The 18,552-nt window shown below is 51.0% G+C and overlaps 6 protein-coding genes and 1 non-coding gene across 7 annotated transcripts; 1 reads left to right on the top strand and 6 right to left on the bottom strand.

The window, feature by feature from the left end:
* Nucleotides 1-129: 129 nt before the first annotated feature.
* Nucleotides 130-540, bottom strand: COL26b_011273 (uncharacterized protein; the record flags this gene model as incomplete). Its single annotated transcript, XM_053183944.1, has 2 exons — nt 130-364; nt 428-540. 2 exons carry the CDS (start codon nt 538-540, stop codon nt 130-132), a joined length of 348 nt encoding a protein of 115 aa, XP_053032147.1.
* Nucleotides 541-4,909: 4,369 nt separating this feature from the next.
* Nucleotides 4,910-5,888, bottom strand: COL26b_011272 (uncharacterized protein; the record flags this gene model as incomplete). Its single annotated transcript, XM_053183943.1, has 2 exons — nt 4,910-4,926; nt 4,985-5,888. 2 exons carry the CDS (start codon nt 5,886-5,888, stop codon nt 4,910-4,912), a joined length of 921 nt encoding a protein of 306 aa, XP_053032146.1.
* Nucleotides 5,889-6,741: 853 nt separating this feature from the next.
* COL26b_011271 (uncharacterized protein) lies at nt 6,742-8,448 on the top strand (the record flags this gene model as incomplete). Its single annotated transcript, XM_053183942.1, has 2 exons — nt 6,742-6,953; nt 7,023-8,448. 2 exons carry the CDS (start codon nt 6,742-6,744, stop codon nt 8,446-8,448), a joined length of 1,638 nt encoding a protein of 545 aa, XP_053032145.1.
* Nucleotides 8,449-8,694: 246 nt separating this feature from the next.
* On the bottom strand, nt 8,695-8,776 carry COL26b_011270. The gene has a single exon. It is a non-coding gene; the product is annotated as a tRNA-Leu (tRNA).
* A 2,540-nt stretch (nt 8,777-11,316) lies between these two features.
* Nucleotides 11,317-11,895, bottom strand: COL26b_011269 (uncharacterized protein; the record flags this gene model as incomplete). Its single annotated transcript, XM_053183941.1, has 1 exon — nt 11,317-11,895. One exon carries the CDS (start codon nt 11,893-11,895, stop codon nt 11,317-11,319), a length of 579 nt encoding a protein of 192 aa, XP_053032144.1.
* A 1,300-nt stretch (nt 11,896-13,195) lies between these two features.
* Nucleotides 13,196-13,777, bottom strand: COL26b_011268 (uncharacterized protein; the record flags this gene model as incomplete). Its single annotated transcript, XM_053183940.1, has 3 exons — nt 13,196-13,236; nt 13,321-13,618; nt 13,685-13,777. The coding sequence occupies 3 exons, from the start codon at nt 13,775-13,777 to the stop codon at nt 13,196-13,198; spliced, it is 432 nt and encodes a 143-aa protein (XP_053032143.1).
* Nucleotides 13,778-15,697: 1,920 nt separating this feature from the next.
* COL26b_011267 (uncharacterized protein) lies at nt 15,698-16,065 on the bottom strand (the record flags this gene model as incomplete). Its single annotated transcript, XM_053183939.1, has 2 exons — nt 15,698-15,936; nt 15,996-16,065. 2 exons carry the CDS (start codon nt 16,063-16,065, stop codon nt 15,698-15,700), a joined length of 309 nt encoding a protein of 102 aa, XP_053032142.1.
* Between the last annotated feature and the right edge of the window lie 2,487 nt (nt 16,066-18,552).

Raw genomic sequence — 18,552 nt, 5'->3', positions numbered from 1 at the left:
CCGAAGTCACGTGACCTGTACCATAGTTCTTCCTTTCCCGATGGTTCCTGGTTACACCTGTGTTACTGCTTCCATATGCTCCGCATTAGCCGCCGAGATCCCGGGCGGGGTTGTTCCAACGTGTTATGCCTAACGGGTCGTGACAGGCTGGCAGTCATGATGCAACATGGAATGGTCATACTCGATGCCAAAGTCCTCCAAGATGGACATGGTCTTGGGACTGACCTCCCAAGCCGGGGCCACCCATCCCTTGGGATACTTGCCGGTGAACTTCTGGTAGACCTCGATGGACTTGGCCATGACCTTTCTCTCTTGCTCTTCGGTCAGAAACCGCACGAACTCGTGCGTGTAGCCATGCAAGCCACTGGATCTAGCGTGTCAGACTATTGCTGGGACTCAAAGAGCGAGCTTGCGAAGAAGGCCATACATTTCATGTCCAGCATCTCTGACTTTCGCCATCTGATCAGGGAATGACAGGATGGTGTGACTGGGCATGTACCAGGAAGCCTTGATGTTGTTGTCGGCAAACAGCTTGAGCATGCGGTCGGTACCGACATTTGCCCCATAAATACCCCTGGATACATCGGTTGCGCCGATCTTAGTTCCGTCCCTGGTATTGATCCTATGAAGTCATCTCTAGTCAGCCGAATACTGTCATCTCTGAAGTTGCAAAATGCATACCAGTTCGCGCATGCGTCAACATCCACAGCGTATGTAACTAAAGCTCTTTTAGGAGGCATGATGTTAAACAGTGAACAGACGGTGTAGAGAAGTTTGAGAAAACGTTGATGCCCGTCGACAAGATAAGAGAGATTGCTAAATACGTATAGGACGAATGCATATTCTGTCACATGCTGTTTCTCAATTTCTATATTAGTCACTCTGACTGGCAATCCACGGACAAGGGGCCGATAGCCGTCGGAGTTGCGCGCGTGAGTGCGTCACAACCAGCGGGGTTGCTGGGTGGGGCTTGGGCGGTTTAGTCCGACATCCTCATGCCCGAGATGTTCCCCAAACCCTCCGTCGGATTGTATACCTCCGAACCCTGTATTCAAGATAGGATCTGCAATCGCAGGTGACGGGAATGACCTTTGCCGATCGTCTCATGATGTAGATATCATGCCTTGACAACAAAGTTCATCTCACAGGACTGCAAGAGGTACCAAGATCACCATCAACACACCATGCAAGGCGGTTTCTCTTTTGGCGGACGTCAGATCGCTATCACGGTTCGTCTCCTATCCTAACACCTAGTAGTCCTGCTAAGATGGTCTTGAAGGGAGGTTGTTCCGGCATTGGGCTGGCGGTTGCCAAGACACTGCTCGCACTTGGAGCGACCGTCTATGTCGCCGATATCTCTTCGCAAAATTCAGATGAATCAAACAGCGAAGAAAACTGCCATGTAACACTTGGATGTGATGTGACAAATCGAGAGGATTGCAAGTCATTCTTGGATTCCATACCTGGCCGACTCGATGGGCTGGTAAACTCTGCGGGCGTTTCGGGCTGGGAGGGCAAAATTGGAACCGACGCGATGTATCAGCGAACCATGGACGTCAACGTCACCGGAACTTGGAACATGGCAACTGAAGCGATGCGAAAAATGATGACTCAAGAAAACATCGAAGCGCCAGGCACCATTCCGGGGTCAGTTCGCAGCGTAGGCCAAGGCTCTATAGTCAACGTCGGAAGCGGTGCTTCTCTTCGTGGGGTATCTGGGCTGGCGGCGTATACTGCCTCAAAGCATGCTGTTCTCGGCCTAACGCGTGCATGGGCACGAGACTTCCCCAAGATGCGTGTGAATATGGTTGCTCCTGGTAAGCAGCTTAGTGCTCAACCTACAGAGAGTTTGCATAAGAGTTATTGAAAATCTCCAGGTGCAACTGATACTCCTTTAGCCGAAGCTACTGTTGCTGGCGCTCCGCAGGACGATCCAACCGTCGTCGTTGGGAAAGCGCAAATTGCGTCCATACCAAAAGGCCGTATGGCGTTTGCGACTGATGTTGCGGAAGCAATCATATTTCTGTTGTCAGACTGGTCTAGCTTCATTACTGGCCAATGTTTGCCAGTAAATGGTGGGAATCTGTGATTTTCGTAGGATAAAGCAAATGAATCCAAGTGCCTATATCCATTACGTTGTGCTCCGAATTTGAAGTGTTATGATTTACTTGGTGGAAAATGCTGTCGGAAATAACCGCGCATTACGTATCACGTCGGCTTGCCCTTCGATAGCGTAGTATCGATGCGGTGCGAGGCCGCGAAATGTGAGAATTTGTATCTTCTTTTACTCCTGGTCTTTTGAAAGTCGGCTTTTCTTCGTCTTTTCTTCCTTGGATTTCGAAGATCCACACGCATCATTCGACCCTTCTCATGGATCACAACATTGTGACTGGAAAAGTCGCCATCGTTACCGGTGCAGCTGTGAGTATGATCGTAGATACAAACCCTGACGATTCTTGCGATGACAGTATTACAGTCCGGCATTGGGAAAGCTCTCGCGACGGACCTCATTGCCAAAGGATGGCGCGTTGCATGTTGCGATCTCCAAAAAGGAGCCGGCACTGCTGTCGCTAGCGAGCTTGGCGACAACGCTGTGTTTTACCAGCTAGATGTTTGTGATTATGACGCCCAGGCGAAAGTCTTCAGCCAAGTTTGGCATAGATGGGGTAGGCTGAACGCCTTGCTGGCTAATGCAGGGCACTCCGATCGTGGCTCGATTTACATTTTCGATCACAGAGGCAAAGACGAAATACCGCCAAAGCCTGCCCTGAAGTCTATCAAGGCGTGCTACGAGAGCTTCTTGTATGGTGTTCAGCTTGCCATCCATTTCATGCGAAGAAATGTAGTGCCTGGAGGACAGATTATTGCGACTTCAACCATCGCGTCGGTTCATCCGCATCAAACGTTCCCTGAGTACTGCGGAGCCAAAGCCGCGGTAGGTTCAATGTCTCCTCTGCTAGCAACCACCCTTCTAACTACATCTTGAAAGATCAACCAATTTGTTCGAACAGCAGCGCCGCTTCTGGAACTGGTTTGGTCCCCTTTCCTATCTCGCCATGGGTGCTTGAAGCATCTTAGTAGCTGATATTTCGTAGAAAGAGAATATCGCCATGAATGCCGTGCTTCCGGGTATTGTAATAACAGGTGCCGTTCCGCAAGCATCTATCAACGCAACAAAGCTAGAGCAGTAAGGCATCCTTGAAATCCGAGGAGTAGAGACTTACCAGAAACACAGCATCACCCCAATCGAGACAGTTGTATCAGCATACAATCTATGCCTGGACGACTCGAAGTTGAATGGCCAACTAATTGAATGTTCGGGTGACAAGACTGTCGTCCTGCCTGTACCGGAGCTGGCCAATGGTGCGACGACTAAAAGGGCTTGTACTGTATGGGAGCCTCTATTTGAGGCGAAGCACCATGAGAGATCCGGGTTACCAGATGCAATCCCGTAGATGGGCGGGGGTCATCGTGTGTGATAGATATCACACAGGACTCAAATCTTATTGTGTAACTCTTCATGGATGATGGTAATATTTGGTGCTTCTTTAGTTTCTCTATTCTTTGGCTGCGAAGACCTTCTGTGTAGACTTAGAAGGGTCGGCTTGTACGAGACACCGGAAGCCTCCCGGGAAAATAAGTTGAACTTCGGAAACCGTAGTTGCCGTGGTTTCAACCACAACTGGCTCTTCAATCACACCATCTTGCCAACTAAACGAAACGAGCCAGCCACCTTTCGTCCTGACGCCTGTGAGCTGCCCCTGAGCCCAGTCCTTTGAACACGAGGGCAGAAGCCGGATCTCAACTGTATTGGCATCAATGATGGACGACTGAACCAAGCATTCGAGAATGCCAGCACACCCACCAAAATTGCCATCAATCTGGAACGGCGGGTGGCTGTCTAGCATGTTAGGCAATGTAGAACCTTTTAGTAGAAGATCCATGTGTTGTCCACAGCCTTCTGCATCTAGGAGCCTAGCATGTAGATTCAATAACCATGCTCTGCTCCAACCTGTGTGTCCACCTCCATGAGCAGCCCTTCGTTCGAGGACGTTCTTTGCCGCTGCAGCCAAGTCTGGCGACCTGGAGGCGCTGATGCTCTCTCCGGGGTAGAGTCCGAACAGATGAGACACATGGCGATGGCCTGGCTCCTGCTCTTTATAATCCTTCAATCCCCACTCTTGAATCAAACCATCTGAATTGATCACCAGAGGCGGGAGCGTTTTAAGGGCCTCTTCCACTTTAGCCCTCAGCGGATTGTCTCCACCTAGAATCTTAGTGCTCCAGAGGTACTTCTCGAATGCGATGCGAATGATGGTCATGTCTATAACAGATCCCTCGCATAAGATACCTGGCTCTCCCGAAACCGAGAGAAATGTGTTCTCAGGAGACAGAGATGGGTTGGTGACCAAATACCTCCCACAGGCTGAGGGTATCAGGTATTCGAGCAAAAACATGATTGCTCCCTCCAAGACCACTGCTGCTCTTTTGTGAAGGTTTTCATCATACTGGTACTGCAGCATTTCGAAGATGTCGATACATACCCAAACACCACCTAGAGGCCAGATCGTCGAGGGCATCCACCGATCGTGAGGGTCTGTGTCGGCCCATATGTCGGTGTTGTGATGAGCACACCATCCTTCGCATCCATACATGACTCTCGCCGTCTTCTTTCCCCTCTCGGCCATTTTTTCTAGAAGCCCGAGAACGGGAATGGCGCATTCGACGAGATTACATGGCCCCGCTGGCCAATAGTTCATCTGTAGGTTGATGTTGATGGTGTATTTCGAGCCCCATGGCGGTGCAAAAGATGGGTTCCAGATACCCTGCAAGGTTGCTGGTAAAGCCTTCTTGAAGTTTCGGCTGCATGATATAAGTAGATACCTTCCATAGTTGTGGTATAACGCAACTAGTCCCGGGTCTCGACTGTTGTTGATTCGTTCATCGGTGGGAAGATGACATGCGTCGGGCGACATCCGCAAACTTGTCCGATTGAAGAGGCCGGCATAGTCCTGTTGGTGGCGTTCAACTAAGTCACTCCATTGGTGGCTCAACGCTTTGAGTACATCGTCCACAGCGGCGGTCTCGGGGTCCTCAGTTCGAAAGGTTGTTTGAGCACCAATAACAATGGTGCATGAAATCGAATTGACTATCAGTGCATTGCCAATGGCCTCCACGGAACCCTTTGCATCGTTGCAAGACACACCCAACGCTATCGCCAAGCGGTTGCTATTATGACCACCAGGAGTCGCCTTGAGAACAATACGTCCATCCGTCGCGTCAATGCTGTCAAGGAACTCGTTCGTCTCATACTCAATCTCGCTAAGACGGTTCAGTCGTACGACAAAACGAGTAGCCTCGGACGCGACCACTCTGAACGCCAGTACATTGTCCGGGAAACTTGCAATGGCATCTCGACGGTACGAAACCCCTCGGCATCGATATTCAACGGTCGTCTGAGCTGTTTCGAGACACAGGTATCGGCGATAATCAGTCACATCCTCGACGGCGTGGCCGAACTCGACGGTGCAAGTGCCGAGAGGTTCATAATGACGCATGCTCGCAGGCGTCGCAAAGAACGCCTCGCGCACCAGCGACTCGGCCTCGGCGTGCTTTTCATCTCGGATGAGTTGTCGGAGCTTCGGCAGGTGGTGGAGGGCGTCTTTTGGGGTCCTGTCCTGCGGACCGCCGTACCAGACCGAGTCTTCGTTCAGTTGGAGAAGCTCGGTCTGAGTTCGCCCATGGACCATCGCGCCAAGCCGCCCGTTGCCGATTGGTAGGGCCTCAGACCATTCAGATGCGGGGGACGCGTAGTGGAGGAGCAGGGGTTGGGGTTGCTGTTGGCTCTGGCCGGAGCCGAATGTCGAAGAGTCATCTGGACGGGACATGATTATTGGGTGGTTGGCTGGGAACGTCGTGCCGTTATGCCGGTCTCTGGATCTGACGAGTTCGCGAGGGGTCTAGGGTCGCCTGGGCTCTTGGCTTGTCCAGGAAAAGATCCCTCAGTATGCGAGACAAAAGTTTGTCAAGCTGGTGATTTGATGATCAGACAAAGCGTCTGATATCCGCATCCATAGTTGATGGGCGTTGGAGCGGTCATGAACGATTTTAACCCCAGACAACCCACGAACATGCCAGGGTCCTAGCTCGAAGTCGTATCATTTGAGGAAAATTGGCTCGGAGAGTGTGGGGTAACCGGCCGGCCGTCGCCTCGGAGCCAATCATCACGGGTCAAAGCAGCCCGAACACCCTCATCCCGGGATGGTGTGGTACTGGTCTGATTGAGATGCGTCGCCTACAGCCGCCGGACCAATCATGTGTAATCAAAGCCGCTGCCGGCTCGGTCCAGAGTGGATCTTTGGGGAGAATCTGGAGGCGGATAGACGAGAACGGCAGTTTAGTGGTATGCAGGGAGCTTCTCATGTGAACCATGTGGACAATGAAAAGTCTGGGGAGAGCATCCCTCGACGTGGTTCGAGACTCACCCATCGGAAGGCCATTCCGTGGACACGCAGAAAGAACATGCAGAAACGAGAATGCCACCCTATTTGCCAGAGTTGAACTGCAGGCTCTGAGAGTCTATATATCCGCCGGGCGCCACTACAACCTGATCCCTTGACCCAGACAGGCGGGCTTCTTACTCATCAGTGCTACTCAACTACCAAAGTCGACCGAACCTTGATTGTGAAGGCTGCGGCCCCGCGTCAAGATACCCCCTCTCTTTGACTTGCCTTACCGAAAATGGCGCCGCGAGACGAAGTGGACCACAGCGTGGTCTACCACGATGATGTTGCCGAGGCCAACAAGATTGGGGTTGCCGTTGAAGATGTCACCGCTACTCGAATTTCAGAGGAGGATGTGATGCGCAAGTCTGCCGAAGCTCTGAGTCTGCGATCCAAGACTGGCCTGCGCATCCTGATGTATGTGCTCATCATGGGCGCGAACCAGGCTGGGTAAGGAACAATCAAACACAGACACCGACATGATGATGAGAGATAAAGCTGACTATCGGGCCTGAACAGCTACGGCATCGACTGGGGTGTGATCAGCAGTATCAACTCCAACCCTCGATGGCACGATTACTACGGATTTCCCGACGCCGGTCCCATCATCTCCACCATCAACGCCCTCATGCAAATTGGCAGCTTTGTCGGTGCCCCGTTTCTTGCTACTGCCGATATCATTGGACGTCGTGGCGTCAACTTCGTCGGCAACGCTCTCGTTCTGATTGCTGCTATCATGCAAGCCATGGCCCCCAACCTCGCCTGCCTCATGGTCGGCCGTCTCGTCCTCGGCTTCGGTACTGCGCTGTGCACAGCTCCCCAATACGTCGCCGAGGTCGCGCCCGTCCATCTTCGTGGTCGCATTGTCGGTGTGTTCGGTGCCTTCTTCCAAGTCGGTTCTCTTGGCATCATCGGCATCATGATGGGTCTCACTTCCTGGGAGGGCGCCGACTGGCAGTGGCGTGTCGCCTTCTTCCTGCAGGCCGTCTTTCCCCTGATTGTCTGCATCGGCCTCTACACCGTCTGTCCAGAGTCCCCGCGTTATCTAATCATGAAGAGCAAGAAAGAGAAGGCCCGTGAGATGATTGCGAAGTACATGACCACGCATAACGACATCAACCATGAAATCGTCGATATCCTGGTTAACCAGATCGAAGAGTCTATCGAGACTTCCAAAGCCGGTTTCCGGGCGACTTGGGACTTCCGCGTCTTCTTCACGCGCAGCGTATGGTACCGTACTCTGGTGCTTGCCGTATACGCCGTCTTCCAGCAGTGGAATGGCGGTGGCATCATCGGCCTGTACCTCTCGCCTGCGCTGAAGACGGTCGGCATCAACGATCAGCTTGACCAGCTGGGCATCAATCTGGGGTTGACTGCCATCTACTTTGTTTTTACACTCTTCGGAGCCTGGATCATTGACTTCTTCCGGCGTCGTACGCTCATTTTCGCCGGCTTGATTAGCATCATCATTGCCCAGATCGCCGTCACCATTACGAGCTGGCAGTTCGACGTGACCGGCGGCCAGAAGTCTACGGCTATCCTGACTGTCGTTTGGATCTACTGTTTCCAGATTTGCAGCGCCTCATTCATCGCCACGATGCACAACCTGTACCCGGTCGAGCTGCTCTCTCTGCCGCTCCGTGCCAAGGGCATGGGTCTCTTCGCCATGTTCCAGGCCATCGCTGCTGTTATCCACAGCTACGGCATCGGAATTGGCGTCGGAAAGATTGGATACAAGATCTGGGCCGTGTACATTGTGTACAACTTCCTGCAGGTCATTGTCAGTTACTACCTCTTCCCGGAGACGAGCAAGCTCAACCTTGAGGAGATTGACAACATCTTTGAGACACCCGGCACGAATCCTGTTAAGCTAAGTATCAAGATTGCGAATGCCAAGAGGGAGAAGGAGAAGCTTGAGCGTGAAACTGTCACTGCTGCGTTGTAGCGCACCATTCTGGCCGCCGAATGAGGAGCAGCAAGTTTGTCATAGTCAAACACGCTTTTTATACCCAATTTTGTTTCAGAAACATTTTCAAGCCCTAATATTTGCCGTGTTGTGTTTCTCGTGGTTGCAGTGCAAATTTTCACGCAACCGCTTGTGGCAACTCTTACCAAGTGCTATGAGACGACGAGTCGCCGCAACAAAACACCAAAAACGCCAAAAATGAAGCCCTCACGTGCTCTAAAATGATGACAAGAGTGGGATTCGAACCCACGCCAATTACTTGACTAGCACCTGAAGCTAGCGCCTTAGACCGCTCGGCCATCTTGCCTGTTGATGTTGTTGATGAGACACTTCGGAAGTGAGGTTATGAGGCGGATGCCCTAGGTTGGGCACAAGGGTATGAATGGCTGCATTGCCTTCAAGGTACTAGGTACCAGGGGCAGGGATGGTCATTCAAGACCTACCGCAAGTAAGTGACAGCCTGGATGGTAAAGACTATTGAACCGGCCACTGAAAAGCAAGAAAAGCAAGAGATGGTTACAATGGAGGTTGGAACCAACGACTCAAGAAGCCCATCCCGTAGTAACCTATTTTCAAGGATGCGTCTGAACTCTGTGATAGTTCATCCAATTGAGAGCGAAACTCAAAGTCTCTGTGGCCGAGTCGATGACCGATCATCAAATTGGATTGATAACATTCAATATAACAACAGTTTGTTACCTTTGAAGATTCATGTGAACAAAGTTCAGAAGAGACCGGAAGTCTAGCCTTTACACTCACGGGTACAGCAGCCGCCATCTTCATTCAGTTCGGACGGAGGTTTTGCCCCGACAGTGGGCCACAGCCAGCGGAACGGACCACAATCTCCGAAGTGGCGGCGGCGACCGAGTGACTTTGAAGCAGAATGTTTTGTTTGTTTCGCCCGAGAACCACAAGGCAGGCAGGTAGCAAACGGGTAGACCCGAGCAAGACATGCATAGATCGCTTGTTTTGCGAGACATGACGCAAGTGATGCCACATGTCAGCCGTGGCCAACGGGCGTCAGACCCCATGTCCTCCACTATGAGGTATCTCCAATTTGGGTGCTGTTTGACCCTCTCTATCATTCAGCAACTGGAGACCCCTTTCCCCCCGGGAGGTTCTGTCTTTCTCGTAGCATTTTCTCCTGACACGACCAGACTGCTCCACAACCGGATCTCGATCAGCGCTTGTGCCCAGGCAAGCCCCTGTTAAAGGCCCACAGTTCACTGTGCCTCTATCGCAAGGTCAAGATTTTCCAGTTGATGAAAACGCTCCGACTGGACGGATATCCTTGCGTCACTCACCAAAATAATGTGGCTCATCGGTGAGCCTCAACACTGACTTGATCTGCAAGCCATTCTCCTATCTTCAGAGAAAAACAATCGAGAAGGTCTTTGTAATGGCACATCCCGTTCGACGCAGTCGATGACCCATTTCTGATTTACATCACACTTGCCCCTCTGGAGTTGTGGGCCATCCACCAAACTGCCCGATAGTCATGATGACGAACGTTATTCGAATTCAATGGATAAAAGAGCAAACTCGTCCCCTCAAATGTGAAGACCAAGTAACAAACACATCAACCATCATCCTCGCCGAAGCAGCGCCATTTCAGAAGCAATGACGCAAAACGATCTAGAAACTGGAGGGCCCCTCTCAGGCCGGACCTCAAGAGAATCAAGACGCTCGCACAACTCGCGCGGCAGTGTGAAAATTGGCGACCAGATCATGGCAACCCATCACGGCGAACTTTCGAACTTGGAGGCGCACCTGGTCGCAGCCAGCGGTGAATTCGTCGGCACCTTTCTTTGGCTTTGGACTAGCTACGCTGGCCACCTGATGGCAAGGCATCAAGCACCCGGAGAAGCGCCGGAAGGTGGAATGCTTAACACGACTCTCACTTCAACCGCTCTAGCATATGCGTTTCCACTGCTTGCGAATATCTGGGCATTCTACCGCATCAGTGGCGGCCTCTTCAACCCCGCGGTAAGACATTCATCGAACCTTGTTGCATATAAAACAACGAGCTAATTGAAGATGCCCACAGATCACACTTGGACTTGTGGCTGCTGGTCAACTTCCTTGGGACCGAGCGATCTTTTTGTTCCCCGCACAGGTTCTAGCCGCTCTGGCAGCTGGTGGGCTGGTGCAGTGCATGTTTCCCTGGGATGTGGGCGAAACGAACACTATCCTTGCCACAAACGTGTCGATATCACAAGGCGTCTTCATTGAGATGTTTCTAGCATCTCAACTGATGTTTGTGGTACTCATGTTGGCCGCAGAAAAGCAGAAGGCGACATATCTGGCTCCGATTGCAATCGGAATAGCAGTTTTTGGAATCATGATATGCGGTGAGTGCATCGCCGTTGAGGGCCTTATTTCTAATTGAAGCACATCTTGCTAACACATTGGATAGGTGGCTATTATACTGGGGCTTCTATCAACCCAGCTCGTAGTCTTGGCTCGGCTGTAGCCGGCAGAAGCTTCCCAGGCTATCACTGGATCTATTGGGTTGGACCTGCCATGGGCGGTGTTCTTGGAGCATTGTATTATCGCTTTGTCAAGTTCATTCATTATGAGGAGGCAAACCCTGGGCAGGATCACGACGGTCAATTTGAGAACAAAGGTCTTCCTGACGGTGCTACGCTACCTAGGGATATGTAAAGTCAAACTTCTAGTTCACGGACGGCACAGCCTCTTGGGATATCAAAGGTGTTTATGAACCGTAATATCGAACAGCATCAGTAGCAATGATTGAAGCAGTATAATGAAGAGTGATGGCCTTGTTTGTGACTAGACCCAATTGGAACTCCAAGAAACTAGCCTCATCACGAAAATATGCATAGCCTATGGCGACTCGAAAACAACCCTAGTTATAAACTTCTCCAGCGGCACATCCCTCTTATTGAGGATCACATCCATGCAATGCTTGATGTGGTTCTCCTCCCACCCAGGCTGGCTCGGCCATCTTGTGCCCTTGAAGGGCGCGCGGAACTGTTTGCGCCAACGGAAGATGCAGTGCGTCAAGTGGTGGCGCATATTGGCGTAGACGACCTTCCCGGGCCAGACAAGCATGCTGAGTTCCGTCGCGTTTACGGGACGTCTGCGAAGCTCGTTGATGGGGACACCATCGGTGGCAGTTTCATCGTCGACCATGTATGTCCACGACCCGTCCGGCTCGGGTCCCATACGGCGGTACTCAGCGGCGAGCTCGTGGTCGATACATGAGGGGTGCTCCCACCGCATATCAAACTCCTCAAACAGACAACCGCGCTCAATGGCATCTGCAGCCGTGTAGCCACAGGAGCGGAAGCAGTCGTGTACGGTCTGGACTGGGTCGTTGGCTGTCCGTTGCTGCTGGACCGCATGGGAAGCGCGGCCGAAGAGGTCTGCCACTCCGATAGCGGCGAGAATGGCAACCGTCATGATGCCCACAAGTCTCAGAGGGCCAGGCCATCTTCTCTTTCGCCGAAGCCGGCTATCATAATCTCTATCATCGCCATCATTATCTTTCTCTGCGCATTCGTTGTTTTCGAGTCGCGAATCTTCAGCTGACGGATGAGGATCATCATAAAGCGGCATCTGCTGCGAGGGGACCCTATCATATCGTGTCTTTCCTGTGGTCGCGGCTTGCATGTCTCTCACGACGCCTGCCATCTTAGCTATCTGACTCATCGTAGTAGAGAAGGGTTGGGCGAAGGCAACAGGTGTACAGGTGTTTGGTAAAATGGAGATGAGCAGAGCTTCTGTAGGTTGTTTGGGGTGAGAGGACTTGCGGGGATGGGTCACGGCAGGGTTGATACATATCACAAGGGGAAAAGAACTGGAAAGAAGTAGATGTGCTGACAAATCATCTGATCAAGCTAGTTGAAGTACAGATACAACTTCCCAATACCTCAGTGGTCGAGGAGTGCATCAAGGCTGATAGCCGGTGCGAGGGGTTTCTTGCCTTCTCTCGAACCATTGTTTGAGTCGCATTTTGCACCTTGCCTTTGTAAACTGTGGATGATTCGCTTCTGTTGGTAGAAGATCTGAATGGAAGTTGCCGTTACGGAAGTGTAATCGTCGTGCCGGTCATACTTTGAACTATCAACCAACCTGCATTAGTGTCGAGTCTGTATTATAGCAAAAATGACGTCCCATTGGGCTCTTCGGTCTCGGTCTTAGCAAGCGATGGAACGAGCCGTCCGGGTATTCGGGTCTAGTACTACGTACATGGATGCTGGGGTCGAGTGAAGGAAAAAACGTCCGATCGGACATCGGACCGTGTAGAGCTAAAGTATATCCCGACCTCCGCAGTGAATGGGATGTCCCCTCTAGTGGAACGGTGAGAAGAAACAAAGAACGCGTAAACATCAGTGTTTAGTGATACAACTGATGCGAGCTCATTACTAGGTATGTTTGCAACTCTTCTGCTTGCACCTGTCGCAAGGAAGCACCGAGGCCTCGGAATAAGCTTGTAGGCATGCTCCTCAATTCTTTCGGATTCCATGACAACATGGGCCGCCTGTCTAATGGGTTACCGCATTCCCCAGCCTGGCATTCGGCTCGAAGTTAAAAGGTGGCACAGCATTCTAATTGGCTGGGGACATTATTTTGGAATAGTCAAGTTGAATCTCTCACAGTGCATTGCTATGAATACTCAAGGTAAACTAGTCTTGTGATCTACAAGAAGAATACTGCGATATCTGACGACTCCGTCTCACGCAAACAGCTTTCCTCCGGTTTAGTGGTGCGGGCCGGGACTTGTAGACCAGTCAACAGGACCTATAGCATTGCGAACGTCAGCAAACGTCAAGTTTTAAATTGACTTTGAGGAACATGTGGGAGCCATAGGGTTCGAGAACCTACCAAAATGGGGATGAACTAAGTTTGCCTTTTTGATGTCATACCAGTGCTCCTTTGACCACTGGAAAACGTTGTCCCAGTTGACACACTCGTGCTCGACATTGAAATTTAGCCACGGCTTTGGGTGCCAATCAATCCAGTCCGAGGTGAGGACCGTCACGTCGGCACGACACATGACAGCCTGGCGTAGCTCATCGATGCAGTGGTCAATGTGCATGGGCACTAGCTCGCCCATCTGCGATGACAGCATGGGCTGGTACGCCGGGTAGAGGTCCAGCGTGTAGCCGATCCGTATCATTCTCTGCGAGGGCATGTCAGGGTCAGCCATTTAAAATGAAGGAAGATTTGAAAGACGGAATGTTCTTACCAAGCAGTGCAGGTGATGGAAAATGTCGAGCATGCCGGCGTAGCCTCCCTTGCCGTCATTGATCTTCACGGCTGTACTTGCATCCCTACCCATCTTGGTAAGTTCGTCATCGTCGACGCGAATATTTATCGCTGCCGGACGTCAAATCAGCACTGATGTCCCTTCGTTATTTCCGCTGAATAATGAGTATTCTTACCGCTCAGCAATTCATCCCAGGCGTCTTCGAGTTCGGGTCTTGGGTCACCTCTGAACCGGGTCGTGTCGTTCAGCCCTGCGTGAAACTTGGCTTTTTCCAATACCACAGCCTCTTTCGCGGGGGCTTAAATGATGTTACACGCAGGTTAGCTTTATGGACCACTTGCTGACGCGCGGGGAGACACGAACTGTAGGTGAGACCGCCGCAACGACTACTGATATAGCGGTCTTCTGCTGAGGCGAAGAGTATGACGACGGCTGCGATTAAACCGATGTAAACCACGTCTTTTGTGCCAAAATGAAGCCATCGAAACAAGTTCCACTGCTGCCATCTGTGACGCCGATTCGTTAGTTTCAACTTTTCGGTGGCGTGCTCCGCTAACAACGAGCTCGTTGTCGAATATGACGATGCCGCTTGTTCCTCGTCAATGGGAGAGAACGGGAGGCCGTGTCCGTTGTCATTGTTTTCATTCTTTCTGTGGCTGCTGTTGAACATTTTCAAGGCTGGCAGAGGAAACATCTTCTTGTTGCTGGTCTCGTTGTTGCTTGACACCGTAGATTGACAAGGGAAACGCCTATGTTTCGGACTAATCAAGACGGTACGGAAGCGCAGGGGGGCTTTCAGCAAGTGTATGTCCAGCAGAGACATTCCGGGTGGCCGTGAGTCAATCAGTCATTGGAAGCCAAACACATAATCAGCATCCAGCAATAAGACAAGGAGGGTGAAACCTACTCATGGAGACTAAAATCTTCGGGTCATGCATCCTGGTTCCCAGGCAAGCTTACTAGAGTCAGTTCAGCTGCGAGACTCGCATTTGCCCCGCTTACTGTGATGATAAATGCCTACATATTTGCCAATGCTGACCTAGACGTTTGCTATGTCTGGCTTAGCGGCCCTAAATTTCACCGTAGAAAGTTATGGTTGCGCAGTAATTCGCCGGGCCAGGCGGCTATGCGGCCCCAGAAGTTGTGATGGGGCGGCATGTTCACATCGGGAACTTTATTTTGTTAGATTGCGGAATTTACATAGTAGTCGAGTCAAACTTTATGCACATCGCGTAGATCAAAAGTTAGTAGTGTCGGTGTTGAGGCATTCTAGGGGTCGTAGAAGGCGGGGTGCGAAAGAGGGGTAACTTATGTGTAAAGAGGCGCTGCTCAAAGAAATGGCAGCGGAGCTCCGCTGGGTTTGTCGTGAAGAACCCCATGTACCTTTACCAAGCTATTGGAAATACCAGATGAAAACTGACTTTTATGGAAGAACATGGTTCATGTTTGTGAGCTTGGGGCTAAAGTTCCCCCATGCCAAGGATTAACTCGCCGTCTGTAGAACAGACATGGACGCTGAACTTGACTTCATAGGCGCAGAGCTAGATGAACAAGGTGATCTATGCTAATAATACCAACAGCAAGTGAACAGCGATAGTTTTGTACTGAGAGTGTGTTCCAGACCCGATTGGTTCTAAGTCCAGTTGCGTGTAATCGTCATTGGAGCCTGTAGCAGGACTGGATATGACGAGGATTTCGTAACAACTCAGACCGCATGGGCATGACCAATGCTTGGCGTTGAAGAACTACAGATTGTTGTACGACGTTGCCATTTCACGCAGTATCACAGGAAGGAAACAGACGCAAAGAGTCACAACAGTAGTTCGTCAGTAACTCATGGTGTCATTCACGTTCTTTGCAGTTCACTGACCATTGATCTCGCAACTAATTGAGCTCTTGAAACAACAGAATGACCGGAATGTCTTCCTTCCTTTCATCAATCTTCGAGTGCCATCCCAATCTCGAGTTTCTAGAGTAATTCATGGAGTACTATCAAGCGTTGTAGTACATCAAGAGATCATCAGCCGTCTCGCGAACCTCAATAGCGGGCTGATCAGCCTCAGTTACAGGCTCCTCAGCCTCCTCGCGAACCCGAACAGCAGGCTGATCAGCCGTGGTTCCAGGCTTTGCCTGCATAGCCTTGCCGAGAGCCTGCAAGGCCTCTCCAGGATCTCCAAGAGCTTTCACAGCTTCCTTAGGGCCACTGACAGACCAAGTAACGCCATCTGCTGCTGTTGGGTATTGTCAGAACACCCACATAGCCGTGAACGAAAGGGAAGAAATTAGTTACTGTTGGGCGTAGGACTGGCCAAGGTGAAGCCCAGGAAGACAAGAGATGCCAGTACACCACGAGCAAGCATTTTGATGTTGAGGTTCGGGCGGAGGGCTAAAAGTATTGGCTTGAATGAGATATCTCGATTTCTCAGATGACGGTGCAATGTAAATATTAGATGTGGCCGCAAGGCGAGAGAACTTATCATTTAAGTACGCTTATATGCTGGTTCATTGGAATATCCTCCTTTTACTCCGGCGCAATGAGGTCATCCTTGTGCACCCAGCAGGAATTGAATGCGATTCAATCGCTCTGCCCGGTGGAGTTGAGGAATGGTGGCAATGCAATGCGAACGCCTGTTTCGAGTTTCGACAGATTTATTCACAAAGAGACTTCGGAGGATATGTGGAAAGTATCGTGATCGATGGATTGCATGTGGATAGATCAGCAAGGTTCAAATGTTGCCAATGTACTATCTCCGAGACTGGGTACTGTTTCCGCAGAGAACTCAAGCCGGCAACATCTCGCGGGTGTTATCCGACTTTAGTCATTGGATATAATCCGGAATCGACAAATGAAGTTAGTATCATAGGGCAAGGTTTCGTTAGTCAAACTTCAGTTGACTGTAATATGCAGTAGAGGCGGCATGTTGCATGTTGGGGTAGAGTTTAGACGGCGTACGAAACGCACTAGTTAGCACCCTCATCCTTCGTGCAGGCGCACACGTGCTCTCACTTCGATCAGAGGAACTCAAGGGCTTTCGCCACGATAGGTCTAAACCCATGAAAATCGGGTACTGCTGATATCCCGCAGCTCGAACAACTGATTCGCCGCATTTCCTGGAGCCCTCTCCTGCTGCCGAAGCTTTACCCACAAGCGTCCTTCACAGTATTTCCAGATCGTATCAAAAAATGGGTTGCGCACAGCGGCAGACGCGGTTGTCACCATTGCAGTTAGGAAGACCTAGTAGGGCCTGGAGAGTGTATGCACTCGCGTTACTGTGCAGCAGCCTTGTAGGGCTCAGCACTTTAACTTGGTGGGGAGGCGCGGTGACAGTTAGCATGGAACCTCTCCAACGGTGGTGCACATTTACCCATCAGGCGAAACATCAAGGAATCACAGAAAATTGTAAGAAACCCTATGTAGGTATTATGGAGCAGATGTTAATGCGTCATTGCAGTTCCTTTGAAGCTCGTCAGATTCACAGAGATGCCGGCGTTTAAAGCCGAGCCCAGTCCAGAAAGCAATGAAGCTTGGCATGCACTGTCAATGGGCCACAGCCTCGTTGAGCTCAATAAGAGCGAGGCGCAAACCATGTATATTGGGGACGGACTACCAACCACCAATCCGGCCACTGAGCTTTATGGTGTAAGTTGGACGCATCAGCTGCATTGCTTGGTAAGTTGTGTCCTGATAAACGTATTCAACGCCGTCGTCACACCTATTGTAGTCGCGCTGAATGAGAACGCTCATGAGGTTACGCAGGGGATGATCAGACAGGGATTCTGGGACGTCTTCAGGCAGCGAAACGAGTTTCTGGATCCTTCCCCATCTGCTTCTCTTACAAAAAGCAAGACAGACCCTAAAGGTCATTATCTGGATCACTTGCAGCACTGTTTTGACTACCTGCAACAAGCTATCCTGTGCGCAGGTGACGTGACGTTCGAAGGGCGCGCACCAGAGGTAATGGATGAACCGCCGAAGATCAATGGTTACGGAGCTGCACATCAGTGCAGAGACATGGTACGTGACTCCCAGTCGTCGGATTTCAACCAAGATGTGAGCGCGCTAATACTGAAGTCTTCTCAAATAGAATGCTGTTAGTGAATGGATGAAGACGCATGCTGTGAAATCGCGCCCGCGCTTTGTAACGCAGGGCCATGGTACACATGGACATGGGATCGGTGGTTACGGTAGCTAAGCAGTAGGCGACGACTGATACATGTGTTTCTTCTCTACCTCAGGTTTTTGGGTTCATCGTTCACAATGCATTTGTAAAGTAGACAAGAGGCAGATATGTGTAACGTTTTGACATGTTCTAATCAATCAAACACGCCTAGAGGTGAGGCAAAGTCTTGCCAACTAGTCAGTAGAGACTCTCCTCGCCACTATCTACGAGACCCGTGACAAGTACTGCCTGTCATGCTTCACTCACAGGCCGATGCTCGGGTACGGCATGATTTAGCTTATGTCTGTTATCGACATGACGGCGTTCCATGAAGTCGTATACCTCGTCCCAATTCTTACAGACATGGGGGAACTGGTACCAATGGCCGGTCACCGGTCCCATGTTCCCAGAGAGTGCCACATCGCCAGCACACATGAGAGACTGTCGAATCCAGTCGATGCAATGGTCCACGTGTGTAAAGTCGTCACCGGGCGAAAGGCCCTGATAGAGGCGGTCGTACTCAGCCATGATAAGATACTGTGGGCATTAGTAAAGGTGAATTCTTCCTCAAACATCGAATCATATAACCCAACGAAGGCGGTAACTTGGAAAATATTCTTACTAGGCAATGCAAAGAATGCGCCACCGTAGTTCCTAAGGCTTTCCCGCGCAGTGGCTTTCCAGGCA

The sequence above is a fragment of the Colletotrichum chrysophilum genome, assembly GCF_026319265.1.
Source record: "Colletotrichum chrysophilum strain AFK26 chromosome Unknown scaffold_134, whole genome shotgun sequence".
Lineage (NCBI taxonomy): Eukaryota > Fungi > Ascomycota > Sordariomycetes > Glomerellales > Glomerellaceae > Colletotrichum > Colletotrichum chrysophilum.
This window is presented reverse-complemented; position numbering and strand designations above follow the sequence as displayed.